At 36.1% G+C, this 18017-nt stretch overlaps 1 protein-coding gene across 1 annotated transcript; it reads right to left on the minus strand.

The window, feature by feature from the left end:
- Positions 1-490: 490 nt before the first annotated feature.
- On the minus strand, positions 491-17596 carry LOC141512908 (class I histocompatibility antigen, F10 alpha chain-like). The gene is made up of 7 exons (XM_074222269.1): positions 17386-17596; positions 15809-16069; positions 14418-14684; positions 11149-11427; positions 10853-10969; positions 4839-4899; positions 491-606 (listed from the first exon to the last, which is right to left on the minus strand). Exons 1-7 carry the CDS (start codon positions 17483-17485, stop codon positions 588-590), a joined length of 1104 nt encoding a protein of 367 aa, XP_074078370.1. The 5' UTR covers positions 17486-17596; the 3' UTR covers positions 491-587.
- Positions 17597-18017: the final 421 nt, after the last annotated feature.

Raw genomic sequence — 18017 nt, forward strand, 5'->3', positions numbered from 1 at the left:
TAGGTAAAGAAAGTAATTCCTTGAAGACTAGGTTGGGTCTAATGGAGTCTAATGACTCCATGAGAATATCAAGAATCAGTTAAGCAAAACTAAAAAAAAATGAAAAAAAATAGAAGAAAATATAAAATGCTTCATTGGAAAAAACAACTGACCTGGAAAATAGATCCAGGAGAGATAATTTTTTAGAAAGATTTTATTTATTTTGAGTTTTACAATTGTTCCCCCATTCTTGCTTCTTCCCCACCCCCACAGAAGGCAATCTATTAGTCTTTACACTGTTTCCATGGTATACATTGATCTCAGTTGAATGTGATGACAGAGAAGTATCCTTAAGGAAGAAAAATAAAGTAGGAGATAGTAAAATTACATACTAAGATAACTTTTTTCCCCTAATTTGAAGGTAATAGTCTTTGGTCTTTATTCAAAGTCCATAATCCTTTCTCTGGATACAGATGGTACTCTCCATTGCAGACAGCCCAAAACTGTCCCTGGTTGTTGCACTGATGGAATGAGCGAGGCCATCAAGGTGGATCATCACCCCCATGTTGCTGGTAGGGTGACACAGTATTCTTCTGGTTCTGCTCATCTCACTCAGCATTTCCATCCCTAGGAGAGATGATTTAAGAATTATGGGACTACCTTAAAGCCTTGGTCAAATAAAAGATAGTGGATAATGTTTTTTTCCCAAGAAATCATTAAGGAAACCTGCCCTAATATCCTAGAACCAGAGGGCAAAATAGTCACCAAAAGAATCCACTGTAATTGGAAAGAAAACAAACAAAATTCTACAATTTCTTACAGTCAAGCAATGTATCTAAAAAAGCAAGACTTACATAGCATAAAAGGGAAAGGCTTGAATTACAAAAATGATTTTAAAAAGGATGATACAGAATTAAAAAGAACATGAGGACCTCCCCCCCAAAAAAAATTATGAGTAAGTTCCCCATCTCTTTGGCAGAAGTGAGGGTTTCCATGAGTGGGAAATTTTGCATATACAGTCAAATTTTAAGTCAATGCATTGATCAATTTTATTTGAAATGTTTCTTCTTTTCTTCCCATTTATTTTTTATTAACAAAAAATAACCACCCTTTGTTATGAGGAGTGGTTCTCTGAGATGGAGCAGAAGGAGGAAAGGAAAAATTTAAGCAATATAAAAAGAACATACTTTACATATATATGTATGTGCATGTGTGAGAGACCCTGAAGGTCTCATTGAAGAACTTTAGAATTGATTGTACAGCACGGAAAACACTGGTACAGGACCACCCAGCATGGCGCCCTCATCACTGAGGAAGCTGTACTCTGAGGAAGGCAGAACTGGAGCAGCTCAAAGGAAATGTGACATCTGCTAGTTTAGAGTCCCTCCCCCAGGTGTTCACATAGACTATTTGTGCCCAACCTGTGACAGAGGATTGTGAGTTCAAATTGGGCTGATCCATCACAGTCAAACACACTGTAATTTGTCTCAAGCATAGTAATGTCAAATGGAAAAATTGAGGAAAGAAATATAAGAGAAAGTCATCATCTTGAAAAAGAAAGCACAAAAATTGACAGATAATGAAAGATAAAAGCCAACCAACCAACACATATAATTGGGTGTATATTTATACACATATCCTTACAACTCAAATTAAAAGAAACTCTGGATCCAGTCCAAAGACAAGACAGTCCATCCTGCTAGGAAAGATGCCAGAAAGGCAGCAACTTGTAACCATTGACTTTTTGCATTACAAGGGTTCCCAGAGAAGGCAATGATTGATCTTTTCTGAAGAATTATCATAAATACATACCAATAAGATTGCTCATAGTGGAGAGAGAGGGGAAGAAGACCCTTCCCAATTATGCTTACAACAAAAACATAAGCCTCTTCTTTCATTCAACTATATCAATATTTTCACTTCTGGAAGTCTCTCTTCATAATTTAAACTCAACTACTTTGATGTAGGTCTCATTCTTCCCATTGCCAAAGCATGTTAAAGTAGACCATATGCTGTGTGTCTCAGATTTAATGGAGGTTCATTGGATGGTCCATTCCAAACTAGTCTTACATATAAAGACTAGTTAGAGATAGAATTAGAATTATTCTTAGATATGCAGCAAATGATCCATCTAACAAACATATGGGGGTTTCCAGGAAAGATGAAAAATGCCTTGATGTCAAATATGGGTTGATGAATTTCTTCATTGAAAATGAGTAACAAGAGTAGCAACAGAAGGAAGAAAAGGTCCTTCCAGTTCAGCTTGTGAAGTCGTCCCTATGAAATAAATTTCCAGTTAAGCCTGTCCCATGTCCATTTCTTTCTTCCCATCTCAATGGAAGAGGTAAAGAAAAGGAAAGAGACCAAGGTTCAGGAATTAATTACAAATTAATTTTGAAGATGAATCCACCTTCCCTTTGGTAACTTCCCAAGACTTCTCATTCACTCAATAGCCTTGTGTCTGAACCATTTCAATTCATGCCCCTTCACCATCACTTCCTTTTATAACCTATTCTGAGTTTGTATATAAATCACAAAAGAAAAGTCACAGAAGACTGCATGGTTCTCAGCAACCATGAATTGTCACAGAGTCACAGAATATCAGGGTGTGAAGAGACATCAGTAGGCATCTAGCCCCATTCATATATGAACAAGGGTACCCTGATAGAAGGGGAAAACTCATTGCCTGCCTCCCACAGCTGCCCTAATCACAGAAGATAGCTCTAATTGTCAGGCATTTTGTCCTATATCATGCCTGAATTTATCTCACTGAAGCTCCTACCTAGTGTTCTGAGTTCTACCTTCTGAGCCCAAACAGAAAAAAATCTGTTTCCTCTTTTTCTCTTTGATTCAATTGGTGACTCAGTGGATGAAGCTTTGGGATTAAAATCAGCTGGGCCAAAGTTCAAAGCCAGTCCCAGTTACGTATTCACCATGGAACCTTAGGCAAATATTTTAACCTCTTATTGTCTCAGTTTCCTCAACTATCACATGGGAATTATAATCATATTTACTTCACCCTTACCGAGTTGTTGTATTATTTGAGATATTTGTAAAGTGACTTGGCCTAATGGGATGTGTCCTTCAACTTAATCATTAAGACTTCTTTCAGCCCATTTTCCTACTGTAAATCCTTCAGATCTTTTGACCTTCCTGGAATGTCCCCCAACTAAATAGAGGACTCCAGATGGAACCAAATAGAGGTTAGAGCAGGATGAGCACCTTATTCTTGGAAACCATTCCTTTTGACTGATTTTTATCTTATTTTTTTCTCAAATACATGAGAGGCTAAAAAACAAAATGCCATTACCACAAATAGTGTACGCAAGTTTCCTCACAGGTTGGGAGCTAGTTGAGGTAATCACTGTCGCCCTGCTACGACTGAGCCTCACCCTAGGAGAAACCGCCTTCATCAACTTATCTTCTCCTCTGCCAGTGAAGTCTCCGTGTCTCTTTGATTGCAACTGAATATCTCATTTGAATTTTTCGTGCCATATTGCCCTCATCTGAGTTTTCATATCTATGAAAACTGTCCAGTCTTTTTCAAATGAGTTATTTGCTGGGGCTTCTAACACTTATGTTTCTTCCTCTCTCTCCTCCTTCTCCTTTACCTCATATATTTTAATGGAAGCTGCCTTCATAGATACATAGAATCAGATTGTGTAATTCTCTTTCCTTTTAACTTAAAATTATTTTATGACATTTATACAAATCTAAATTGTATAACTCTTTTCTATCATTGGGCAAATAGAGAAGGGAAAGAGAAGGATTATTTAGAGGCAATTATTATTTTCTTCATTTTACAATGTAGAAGTCTGAGTGTGAGAGCAGTTAAGTGGAAAGAAGGAAATGTTTATACTGTATCATCTATTCTATTCTATTCTATTCTATCATATCATATTGTCATATCATATCATGTTATATTATATCATATCATGTTATATTATATTATATCATATCATATCCTAACAATCCTATCATATCATATTATGTTAATTATATTCCAGTCATTGTTCTAAGTCTTTCATAAATATTAGCCATCTAATCTTCACAACAACCCCACATGGTAGATTCTGTTCTTCTTCCCATTTTGCAATTGAAAGAGACAAATAGAGGCTAAGTGACTTTTCCTGGGTCTCTCAGACAGTGAGCATCTGAGGAGAGATTTGAATTCAAATCTTCCAGGCCAAGTGTTCTACACTCTACATCTCTAGGCACACTGTATCCCTGAACAGAACCTTGTCACAGGGGATTTTTTTTTATATAACTGACTCCATTTTGTCTTAAATTATGTATCTTTGAACCTAGACATCTTCTTTGGTGCATCCCTTCCCCTAATAGATTTAAAACTCATTAAAACTCATTAAAACTTATACCAGAAATCCATTCCTTTCACTAGCTAGTATCCAGTAAAACATATGCTAGGGGCTCAATGATAGATTAACTAACTGATGACACTACAGTAGTCAGTGATCAAGGGTAAATAACTATTGAAGAACACATTCCTCCTTTTCTAATAATTTAAGTATCTTTTAAATGTACCTTTCCAATGAGAAAAACTACATATATAAAGGTACATTTTCCTATTTACGTGCCCTACCTGATCTTATTCAGTCTCTCTAGATCATAGCACAGGAGGAGAGTATGGGCATGGGTGTGTGAATGTTTGTACATATATGCATACATGTGAATAGGTATGTGTGTTCACATTTGTGCACAGATACATATAATAGGCAGACAGGTGGCACAATGGATAGGGCAGAGACTTGAGAGAAGAGGACCTGAAGTCACATCCAGTATCAGAAACTTCATACTTGCTAGCTGTGTGACCCTAGGCAAGTGGCATAAAACTGACTTACTCCCACACAGGGTCATTTGCAGTCGTCCTGATCCATATCTGACCATGGGACTTGGATGACTCTGGAAAAGAAAGCGAAGCTGATGATTTTGCATAGCACCCCCTCACTCAAACCCAATTCACATATATGTGAACTGATGTCATGGTCTTCTTCCACAATGAGGGACAAACAACAATAGCAAACAATGTCTATCATATAATGACATTATTGAATCATACACTCACACACTCTCGAATGGATAAAGAAACTGAAATGTACCTGTTTGTCTGTATGGTAATTCCTTATATGTATCTAGTCAGTTCATAAGTCTATGGCACCCATACACATATCTAATCAAGAAGCTGGCATCTGGAAATACTAGAAATTCTGAATCATTACATAAAACTATAAGACTGACAGACCTGTAAAGTGAGTTGGTAAAATGGGATGTGACTTGGCAAAAAGGGATTTTCAGGGACATGACTATTCATCATATGATTAAGCGACACATATAATCACTCCCCAAAAGTTTTTTTTCTCTAATTTGTACCTTGTCTTTATTAGCAGCAGTAATAAAGATACAACGTGTGCCACCATTTCTTGCTTCCATTTCTTGCCAAAGAAGAAATGTGGGGTAACTGGGTAAGTGCAGTAGATAGGACACTGGCCCTGGAGTCAGGAGGACCTTTGTTCAATTCCGACCTCAGACCCTTAATAATTACCTAGTTGTGTGACCTTGGGCAAGTATAAAAAGCCAAAATAAAAAAAAGAAATCTGAAAAATATGACAGATAAGTAAGAAGAATTACAGACCTAAGACAAGAATGACATTTTGACTTTATCTCTGAGAATTGGTGAAATGAGATCTAGGCCTTGACTATGACACTACAAAGTCATATCTAATTGTTAAATATAGTTTAGGTAAAATATGTGGAAGGAGATGGAGGATGTTCAGGGTATATTAAAGATTTGTTATTGAAGAAAATCCAAAACCAGAAAGGGTAAGCATGGAGCAGAATATGTGGATGACAACTGAGAGAGAAAACAAAATTATTTTTGACACCAGAATACACTGCAATCTCCCAGAATGAAAAGAGAAGTTCACTAAGCATGCTATAAACTATAAACCAACTCTGTCAAAAGAAAACCAAATAGTAATTTCTTGACTTTCCTTAATCATAATTTTGTCATTTAAATAATGAAGGAACTAGGAAGAAGGGAATTCAACTGTAAATATTCCTAAAAGGGGGGGAATTGGGTATTATCATGCAAATGTTGAGAATTTGTGCAACAGCGATCATGCCAACTTAGTGTTTAGGATAGAGAACAGAAAAACTGGACAAAGTAAGACATGCACCCTATATTTGGGAAGTGAAGGTTTCAAAATATCCTGAGGAAGGATGATCTGAATCACAAAGACTAAAATTTTATAAAAGGAAGCCAGCTCAGATAGGTTGTGCAATTCTCAAGAAGGAATTTTTGTGGTCACAAAGAGCAATAATTCTGATGATAAGGAAAAAGGGAGAGTTATTTATATAAACAAATGTGGATGGCCAGAAAATCAGAAATTGGGAGCAAGGCAGATAATTGAGGATGAATGCAAAAACATGACTTATATGAATGACATCAAAAGAATGGAAAACAAGTCTGGCAGAAACTAAGATTAGACCAACATCCTATACTATATATTATCATAAACATAAAACATATATGTGATCTAAATATAAAGATCATACAATAAAAAATAAGAAGAAACTAAAATGGGTTCATTTCAAAACCATGTCTAGGAACTGAATTCATAAGAGAAAAGAGGAACATAAAGGATTGCTTAAAATAAAATAAATATTTTTCAATTTTATGAAATTTAAAAGTGTGAAGAAAATAAATATAAATAGTCTTTGAAGGGAAGTGGTCGACAGGAAAATATCTTTGGAGAAAATGTTTCTTACAAGGGTCAGATATTTAAGATACATAGAAATATAAAAAGATAAAATCCATTCCCCAAAAGATATGTGGCCCAAGGACATGAATAGTAATTCTCAAAAATAGAAGTCATTCTTTAACTATATGACTGAATGTTTCAAATCACTGATAGAAAACTACAAATCAAAACAACTCTGAAGTTTCACCTCCTCTTCACCAAAGTAGAAAATGTGAGGAATATAAAGATGTTTGGATTCCACAGGAATGTGAAGGGAGAAATGTTAGTTTATATCACAAAGACTGGAGTCTGACTGTATTGTTGACTATGGGCAGGTATGTGGGTTAGCCTCATCTGATCAAAAAAAAACCTGAGATTAGGCCAGGTCTGCCCCACCTGGTTCTAAGTTAACCTAGGGTCTGTGTCCTTCTCCTTTACGCATGCTCAAGGAGGTAACTGTTCTTACTCATTAGTATAATGAGAAGGGAGGGGAAAATATATGGGGCAAATTACATCAATTAAATTGTAACCCCAGCCAATGATTGGCACAAAGAGGTGGGAACAAAGTCTTTCAAACTGTATATAAGACCTAACATTTCTGGTATTCTTCCTCCCCTCTCCCCTTAAGAGAGATGTGTCCCATTTATTAAGGTGTCTTAATTAAAAAAATGAAAACATTTTAATCACTCTGGACTAAATATTCATGAGTCATTTATTACAAAAATATAACAAAAAGATAAAATTTACATTTGGAGACAGTGAAAAGAAAGGCATATACAATACATAACTGGTGAGTCTCTAAATTGTTCTGTTAATTTTTCTAGAGCAATTTGGAATTATGAGAAGAAAATGACTAAAATATTCATAACCCTTGTCCCAAGATGTCACTGCCAGTCATATGCCACATATACCAAGGACAGAAAGGGCTGTTAAGTGGCACCATAGTGCATTGAACACTGGGCTAGAATAAGGCAGAGCTGGGTTCAAATATGATCATAGAGACAATAGCTATAAGTCCTTGGGCAAGTTACTTAGCCTCTATTTGCCTTAGCTTTCTCATCTGTAAAATGAGGATTATCATAGTATCTACCTCTCAGAGTTGCTGTAAGGATAAAATGAAAAAAAAAATCTTGTTAAAGAATTTAGTGCAATGTCTGGAACATTCTAGGTACTGTATAATTGCTAGAAATTATTTTTTATTATATTAGAAAGATGTCATATAGATAGAATAATATGTAGACTAAAATAATTGGGGGAAAGTAGATATTAATCTTTTGGTAGATGACTGGAAAATCTATGGTATATAAATATATTGTTATTTGGTTAGAAAAATGAACCTGATACATACAAAAAACGATGAAAGACATAAACTGATACAATGTAAAGTAAACAGAAACAAGAAAATCATATGAAAAATTCACCTAAAATATAAACAGAAAGAATGAATATAAAATTATTAAAGATGGAGGTGGAAAATCATATTAAATGTCCATAAGAAGAGATAAGAGAAGTTATGCCTTTATTTCTAGAACTGGGGAGAATCTTGGGATGGAAATTTCCATATGATAAAAGTCTTTTTTGATCTATTTTATTTATATTAAAACTAGCTTTGCTTGATTTTCTTTCCTTTATATATTATTTGTTATTATGGAAAAACTTTCTTGGAGTAAGATCAGATTCATTGGGAAATGTATGTGATTGAAGATCAAAGTTCATCCAAAAAGTTGTATTTTTCAAAAAGAATGACAGGAACACAGAAGTCCATAATAAATTGAAAGTGATGATTTATGCTAAGTACAAAAATAAGGGTGATATTGTTAAGGCTATATTAGGGACAGGGAAATGAGGAACAAATTTGATGGTCAAAGGCAGAGGTATATAAGATGCAAACTAATGACAGCATGAAGATATTGTTGCTCTCACTTTGCTTCTCTTTTTTATACAAATGATAGCTGTTAATGCACACAAGCATGAATAATGCAGAGATGAAAACTAAATTGTTAAGTAGAAAGTGTAGTTGGCCTGACTGAATAAGCATCACCTAATCCAGAGGAATTTCCTTTTCAGATTCTAAGAAAACTGGAGGCACTCACTGCAAGACATTACTGAGATACCAGCATGAGTTCAAGGAAAACAGGACATTTCCAGTTGAACTTTATTTCCATTTAATGAAAGGATCCTTTGTTCATCAGCTATATGTCATAGAATATCACAACACATTTGACAAAGATGTCTAAGGTCTATATCAAGGCCAAATGTAATTGGCTAAATGAGAACTGGTTGAAAACCTGGACCCACTAGTCTAGTGATTAGTAGATCAATGACAACATATGGTGGAGAATGTCTGCAGTGGTACTTCATGGGGATCTATCTTTAACTCTCTTCTGTTCAATATTTCAATCAATGACTTAGATAAAGTTGTAGACAGACTATTTCTCAAATCTGAAAAATAAAAGAAAACTGGGAGGGATAATTAACATACTAGAGAGAGAACAATTGGCATCCATAAAGTTGGCAACAGGAGAGTAGAAGGATAAAAGCCAATGAGTTCAATTTTTAAAGAAATAAATATACAGTCCTACAACTGTATTGGGGACCATAGCTAGACAACAACCTAAGGATTTCAATGGAGATTAATCCCCTTCACAGACAACAATATGACACAGCAGCCAGAAAGATAAAGGGGTATGTAAGAATGTATGTAAGCCAGAAAGCTAAGGAGTATGCTGAATAAAGGGCAGCAAGAGTTCCGTTGAACTCTGTCCTGGAAAGACCACAGCTGGAATGTTGTGTTCTCTGGAGATTCTCTATTTTAAGACAAAAACAAATTGGAACCTATCCAGAGGTCAGTGACTAGACAACATCTAGGTTGCACAGTGGATAGAGCATTAGTCTTTGAGTCAGGAGGACAGGAGTTTGAATTCAGCCTCAGACATGTACTAGCTGTGTGACCTTGGGCAAGTCACTTAACCCTCATTGCCTCACATCCAGGGCTATCTCCAGTGGTCCTTATCCATATCTGATCCATATGGCTCTGGAAATAAAAGTGAGGCTGGGGACTTAGCATAGCCCCCCTCACCCAAATCCAATTCTTGTGCTTGTCAGGGCATCATCTCCCTGATGTCATGGTCTTCTTTGAGAAGAAGGACAAACATTTAGTGACTATAATTTTGAGATGCCTAAGAGCTATTCCACATAAGAATGGTTTGAAGGAAATTGGGCTGTAATCACCATCTAAGTTTCTGAATTTCTTCAATGAAAATTATTTTAATTGAACTCAGAGGAAAAATGTAGGAATGATAACTACATGGTAAAAAGAAAAAATTCTGCCTTTCATATATGAAAAAAAATTATTTGTCCAGAAGTCCAAAAACTGTCCAAAATGAGTACAAAGTAACTTTAGGGGTTCTTTATAGCCAATGTGGTGGTTAGTTTTGCTGACCCATCACCTATCCACCACCTCTCACTTCTTATTATAGGGATCTATTTCTAAGTGAAATTAGAGGATTAATATAGAGGGAAATGTAGGTAATGTACAAAAAATATACAGATATAAGGACTGTGCTTACGACTATACTGATGAAGAAACAGCCAGGTCCGTTTGTCCACAAAGAGCCTCAATTAAACATATGTGATGTGGTAGAAACTTTGCTAAACACAGGTAAACAAACTCTTGACCAATGAAAGTTAACATCTCTGAAAGTTTGAGTGTTAGTTGCCTAAGGGATGAGAGAACAAGTGATTTGCGAGGAACATACAACCAGTTTGTGTCAGAAACTGGATCTGACCCAGGTCTCCTTCATCCACTAAGCCATGCTTCCTTTCCAACAAACTAATATATGTTTAAAAAAAAATTAAGACTGTGACTTCCCTATCACTTGAAATCTTCAAGTCAAGGATATAAGCTCATTGGTTGGGAATCATGGACAGAAAATTTATGTCCTTACAAGATTTGGATAGATGGTATTCAAGGTGACTTCCTACTCTGAGATTCTGTGTTTCTGTTATTCTTTTCATACAGTTCACAATTATTAATATCAACCCCAGAATAAGACTTTGTTTTGTTCTTTTGCCTTTTCTTCCCATTCCTTTCCATTTCACCTAAAAATACACACCTGACTTTCTCTTCTTCCATTTGGTGAAGATGACAAAACAGCTAATCGTCAGGATAGCTGCTAGAACAATGCTCAGAGCAACAGTCCACAAATTTCCTTTGGAAGAATTCTCAGGGACTATAGAAGGAGAAGAATTAGCAAATTAATGGGATTGTTTTTCCATGATGCTATGGAGAGAATGTACTTTGGGGACTTTGCCCTTGCACTCTTTATTAGTCAGGGTTGGGTGTGGGCAGGAATTAATAGTATTTCATGACTTGTACTTCAGGGTATGGGGTACCTTGGCTGACACTCACCAAAGTACAAAGTTGGTGACTCCAACTGACTGTGTTCCACCACACAAGCATAACCTGTCCCTGGGTCTCCTGGCTGGATCTCCAGAGAGATTCGGAGATAGAAGGTATCATCAGAATTAGGCAGAGTGCCACTGGAGCTCTCTTTCCCCCATATAGCACCATCAGTACCCTTTTCCCAGTGCAGCAAGATGGATTGTGGGTAGAAGCCTGTGGCTGTACAGGAAAGGGTGATGGTGCCATTGGGGAAATCTTGGCGGGATACATACACCTCTGGTGGTCCTAAAGGAAAGAGAGAAGACCAAAGTAGTTAGAATCCATAGGTCTACCTCTCTTAATTCTTATTAACCAATCCTCAACAAAAACCCATTTTTCCTTATTTTTTGTTTACATTATGTCACATTGTTTTGTCACTTTTGTTCTTTATGAAGATGAGCTTTGAAAAATGAGAATGGAATGCCTGAGGAAGGAGGGAGTTCCCCCTATTAGAGGTCCTCAGGTAAAGACGAGATGACCACTCATCAGGTTTGCATTTTATTTTCTAAAATTTCTACTTCACATTAATAAAGCAAAATGTTTAAACATATCATGATAATTTATTTTGTCAAATTATGTAACTGTGATTATAAGAAGACACTTTTAGTTCATTACTGGCTCAAAAATGCAGCTATTTTCTTATATAAATTTTATGATACTGTTTTTGAAAGTTTTTCTGTTTCTAATATATATATATTTATCCTTTTATCGATGCTTTCTTTTTTTACTATTTAAACATTTAGAGATTTAGAGATTATTTCCCTTTTATGAGAGGTCTATAATAGCAAAAAAATTAAATAAAACTAATAATACAGTGACCACATCTAAAAACACCTACAAGAGTTCACAGCTCTTTTTTATTGCCAAAAATCTATTTAATTTTTTTCCTCATATTTCTTGTTCCAAACATAATGTAGTTAGTTAAAACAAGTTCCCTATGCCCATTCACATACTTACATAGACATATGTATGAATATATATGTATATAAATATTCACATATATGCACATGCATGTGTGTCTCAATATTTCTCATTGCATCTGGTTTGGTAAAGGAATGAGTATTGAGCATATTTTAGAAGACATGCTTTTTCACATACAAATAACATTCTTATCTACTTGGAAATCTGTGATTCTCTATTTCTAAACAAAAAGGAGATATTTAAGCCAACTGCAAGTGGTGATAAGCAGCAAATGTTATGAAAAGTTCAGATCACAATGTCTTTTTTTGAAGACATACCTCATCTTTATGCTTTGTCCTAACATAAAATTTTGTGCCAGAAATTCTCCCCTATTTAACCCCTTTTTTCCCTCCTGTGCACTGTTTATTTTTCCCCTCCCTCTACTCCATCCTAAAGAAATTATAATAGGGTATGGATATGTACATATATCTATAATATACACATATAAACACATATACACTCCTACACATATATGTAAGACTTTTATTTCTTCCTATAATCTGTTTCTCTGAAATAGATAGCATCTTTCTTCATAAGTCCAAGCGTCTCCATCTTTTTATAAATCAGCAAGCTCATCATTTCCTACACTACTGCAATATTCCTTTCTGGATTCCAATAGTATCTTCTTTCATAGGATCTTGGAGGTTAATTTGTATATTCATAATCATCAATATGACTTGGTTGCTCAAAGATCTTAAAATAATACCACTATTACAGTATATAATATTCTCTTGATTCTGATCATTTTGCTCTTCATTATTTCATGGAGTCTGTTCATACTTTTCAAAAATCATTAATCTCATCATTTCTTATAGCAGAATAATATTCCATCATGACTATATACCACAATTTGTTTAGTCATTCCCCAACAGTCATCCCCACAATTTCTATTTCTTTGCCTCTAGAAAGAGTACCACTGTAAATATTTTAGAATGTCTTTTCCATTTTCCTTAATCTACTTAAAAAATAACCCTAATGGGGGTATTGCTGGTTTAAAGGGTTTAGGCATTTTACCCCATCTTTGAGCATAATTCCAAATATTTTTTCAAAAGATTTGGATCACTTCACAGATCCATAAACAATAAATTAAGGTTCCAATTTTTCCACAATCCTCTCAAATGTTTGTTACTTTCCCCTTCTACCATTTTAGACAATCTGATAGGTGTAATGAATTTATTTAAATTTTCATTTCTCTAATCAATAATCATTTCTTCATATGACTATAAATTGCATTAATTTCTTCATCAAAAAACTATCTGTTCAAATCTTTGATCATTTCTCAATTGGGGAATGATTCTAAATCCTGTAGATTTGACAAAGTTCTATTTATTTTTGAAATAACTCTCCATAGGGGTGGCTAGGTGGTACAGTGGATAGAGCACTGGCCCTGGAGTCAGGAGTACCTGAGTTCAAATCCAGCCTCAGACACTTAATAATTACCTAGCTGTGTGGCCCTTGACAAGCCACTTAACCCTATTGCCTTGCAAAAACCTAAAGAAAGAAATAACTATCTATAAAAAGTTATTCTAAGTTTTCTGCTTTCCTTCTATTTGTACAAAATATTTTTAATTTAATATAATCAAAATTATCCATTTATATCTTACACTACTATCACTTGTTTGTTCATAAATTGTTCACTTATTCATGTCTCCTAGGAAATGGGTTCCTTTTTCTTCTAATTCTTTTGCAATATCTCCTTTTAATCTAGGTTATATATCCATTTTTACCTTACCTTGGTCTAAGATATTGGTCCAAGCCCAATTTCTACTGAACTACTTTCTAGCTTTCTGAAAAAAATGTATATATTTTTTTACTAAATAACGAATTTTTATCAGGGTAGCCATATTCATTGTGTAATGCGGATTGTATGTCTATTCTGTTCCATGGATCTACCTTTGTATTTCTTAGTGTCAAATAATTTTGATAATTACTGGTTTATTATATAGTTTAAGATCTAGTACTGCTAAGCTTCCTTCCTTTAAATTTTCTTCCATTAGTTCCCTCGATATTCTTGACCTTTTGTTCCTCCAAATGAATTTTATTATTATTTTATCAGATTCTGTAAAATACTTTTGTTAGTTTAATTGAGATGGCATGGAATTTATAAAATAGATAGAAGGAGGAGGAGGAGGAGAAGAAGAAGCTGATGTAGAAGATGGAGGAGGAGGAGGAGGAGAAGAAGGAGGAGGAGGAGGAGAAGAAGAAGAAGAAGAAGAAGAAGAAGAAGAAGAAGAAGAAGAAGAAGAAGAGAAAGGATGGAGAGGGAATATACTCACGATTCTTTGTGATGCTTGAATTCCAAAGAATTTTCTGCATGATTTCAATACAATATCTCTTAATGTAATTTTTTCTCACTTCAGACCAGAAAGGTTCTTCCAACTTGAATCTGAAGCTATGAGCTATAGGGTTCAGGACTATCCATTGTCCTTCTAGCCCATCTAACTGGAGCATATCTTCGCCATCCAAGCCATACTTTATATGGCTACTCAACTGGATTTCTCCATCTAAATCACAATCTAAAAGAATCTGCAATGTGTGGTTCCCTGTGGGGAGGATTAAAAATGTTACACTCTGAGAGAAAATTTGATATGAAGAAATCGATGAACAGAAATTTTGTGGTGGGTACCAAAAGAGAAAGGTATTTGTTCTGTAAGCTCTCAAACTGAACTGTAACAAAGTAATATTCTGTTTTCTTTAAGAGACCCTGATTCTCCAACCTAGGAAGAACCCTAACCAAGAAAGGAAGGGGGGGCTGTTAAAGGAAAGATATGTTTAGGGATCAAGTACAATGCAGTCTTTTTATGTATTCCTACTCATTTTTTCTACTGTTTTCTTTCTGAACTCATATATGGTCTTTTATTTGAAATATATATAATATATATTAGAAAAAAACCATTTCTATGGTTTAGAATAAGTAGTAAGGCAAGATTAAAAAACAGAAAACAAAAATTAGGGGAATATGCCAGGAAGAAAGAGGGAACAAGAAAAAGAAAGAAGGGGAAGAGGAGGAGAAATAGGAAAAGAAAAAAAAGAGGAGGAGAAGGTACAGGAGGAAATGAAGCAGAAGGAAACAAGAAGCAGAAGCAGAAGGAGAAGGAGAAGGAGAAGAAGAGAAGGGGAAGGGGAAGGAGAAGGAGAAGGAGAAGGAGAAGGAGAAGAAGAACTATAGAAGGACAAGGACAAGAACAAGGAGAAAGAGAAGCAGAAGAATAACAACAACAAACAACTAGTAAGAAAGAGAAGGAGGAGGAAGAGGAGAAGGAGGAGGAAGAAGAAGAAGAAGAGAATCAAATAGCCAGGGAATCAAGTGGGACTAATCACTGAATTCAGGGATCAAGGAAGACTAAGAAGTTTAATCTTGAGTTCATGCACAATAATTAAAGAAACTTGGGAAGAAATAAAATGGGAAAATCCTGACATTGAAGGGAAAGGCCCTTTAACTGATTTAAATGGAGGATTTGGTGTCTTTGGAAGCCATTGTGGTTCAGTTCTGGATCTTTAACAGAGCTTTCCCTACAGAATGAAGTCAACGATGATCTGAGGCCCTGGAATGAGGCCCTTGATCTCATAGATCAAGTTTTTGGAGATTGATGCACTAGGTTTGGTTAACAGCAAAGGTTAGGATGAGGGTAAGGAATGGGACAAGGGATGTGAGGGACTGACTTACTTTCAGGCTGGCTGTCATTTCTTATCAAGCTATGAATGGCAAGCTGGTAATATTCTTCATTCTTTACTGCTGACTGTTGAATGTCCTCAATTATGTTCTTTCCTAAGGCCTCAGACATCCAGGCTGCCTTCATGACAAATTGTTGGCTTGATTTGTGATAGGAAGCCCAATGAATGTCATCAACAAGGCAAACAACAATGAGATCCAAGAGAGTTTGGGATGTGCTCACGGCAATATGTTTTATTTCATGCTTGTGATAGGCTAAATCACAAGACGGGAGAGGGGGAAAAAGGGGTCAGACATGAAAGTAGCTCAAAACCTTAGAATCATCTCACACCTAGCCACCTCTAACTACTATTTTTCATCATTATTAAATGGAATCTGAATGAAACCTCTTTTGATGGAACGAATAGCTATAACATGGCGTTATTCGAACTGCCAGACTGGGATCCGACCTCAGCTTCTCCCTGGATAATCGCCTGGATTATATGAGACCCCAGTGAATCATATCCCTACTTATGTTTGCCCTGGTTAAACAATGAAGAAATCTTCTGTCAAAAAATAGTGGTTTATGCAAAACAATGTTGGACTAAAGTAAATAAAGCTTTCAAAGAACAGCAACTCTAGTGATTTCATCAGTATAAGAACTACTTTTAATGCCCCTGTTCTGCACCTTACTGTCAGAGGGTTCCCTAAGGCACTGGTTTGTTCCATAATTTACCCATAGTTACACAACTAATATCTATCAGAAGTGGCATTAAAGGCCAGATTGTCTTGACTCACAGCACAGCTCTTTATCTTGTCATAAAGGACAATATAAAATTTTAAAAGCATACTTGTATCTACAGAGACAATGTTATGGGATAATTCATAACATTTATCAAGTTGGTACAATGGTATAGTCACATTAACTATCTATTTGTTTAGTCTCTTCAAGGGGCTATTTTGGTCTTTCCTCCTGCCCTCCTGTGATAGCCTGGACAGTTCCCATCCTGCCCAACTCCCCTAGGTGTGTCAAATCCATCTCAGAATATCTTTGAAATTTCATCACATTAAAGAAAGTTGCTGAATTCCCATTTCTTTGTTATTTACACTGCCCTGATGGCTACATATCCCTGTCCTTCATGGATCCTTACTGATTCTTGCTGAGAAAGGGACAAAAATGAGGAAGTTGTCTTGAAAAGCACAACATCTGTCTTAGGTAAAATTTTCCCTTCTCTGGAGGCATTTCTCTAATTGACTCAATGAGTTGGGATCACTTGAAATGATTTGCATGAAACAAAGTAGTACTTTGGTCCAGATGCTCCAAGTTTTAGCCTTGTCAACCTACTTCTATATGTTTTCTCTGGTATGTCAAGTTTCCCCATCAGAATAAGAGTCCCTTGAGGTGTATGATCAATGTCTCCTCTCCTCTCAGACTAGTAGTTCCCATTCCTTTGACCCCAGACAGGGTCTCCCCCACAATAGGTCAAGCTATGAGGTTCTTATTTGTATTTCTCACACCAGACCAAACTTCCCATGCCCAACCCAGAGCTTTCCATTTGCCCCCATTCTCACCCCAACTTACCCAGACTCACCTGCCTTGATCTCCCTCAGAACAAGCAGCACCAGAATAAGTAGCCAGGATGGGAATGACCCTCTCCCCTTTCTCCAGTTCATCATCCCACCTCTATACATGTCTCTTTAGAATCTTCAGAATCACTCCACTTTGGAGAACAACAGTCTATAAATCTACTCTGCCTAAGAAGAAGAGAAATCCATTAAACCCAAAGCTTTCCTTGCTATGGAATTGATTCTTCCAAGACCCTGCCCTCCAGTTACTGCCAGTGAGGACATCTAGCACCAGGCAGAGTCTGTCCCTGCCTGGAAGGGATAAAAGGAGAAGTGAAATGGAGCCTGTGGTGAAAGCAGGAAACACTTGACTGTCATAACTTTCAGGTGTTGGGGCGCTGCAAAGTGGGGCCTCTCACAGCTGGCATTTATAACTGTTAGGTGAATTAAAGACATGTTAGATGGCATAGAAAATAGAGTGCTGGGGTGGGAGTCTGGAAGATCTGAGTTCAAATCCTGCCTTAGTTACCCCCTATTGAGAAATGCTCTAGCAATGATTAAAAGAGAAATACCCCTGTGATTGTCACAGGATAATCTATTACCTTTACTTTTATAGAAATGATGATGGAGGCATCCTTGAATTCTTGAGGGATAACCT

The sequence above is a fragment of the Macrotis lagotis genome, chromosome 1 (genome assembly GCF_037893015.1).
Source record: "Macrotis lagotis isolate mMagLag1 chromosome 1, bilby.v1.9.chrom.fasta, whole genome shotgun sequence".
NCBI lineage: Eukaryota > Metazoa > Chordata > Mammalia > Peramelemorphia > Peramelidae > Macrotis > Macrotis lagotis.

Bases quoted from the DNA above. Each gene is read 5' to 3' on its own strand.
- LOC141512908 (XM_074222269.1), bottom strand. From the start codon at position 17,485: ATGTATAGAGGTGGGATGATGAACTGGAGAAAGGGGAGAGGGTCATTC. The intron at 16,070-17,385 runs GTGAGTCTGGGT...CTTGTGATTTAG, and splicing joins TCTGAGGGAGATCAAGGCAG to CCTATCACAAGCATGAAATA. The intron at 4,900-10,852 runs GTGTGTATTTTT...TTTCTTTTCCAG, and splicing joins ATGGAAGAAGAGAAAGTCAG to AGTCATCCAAGTCCCATGGT.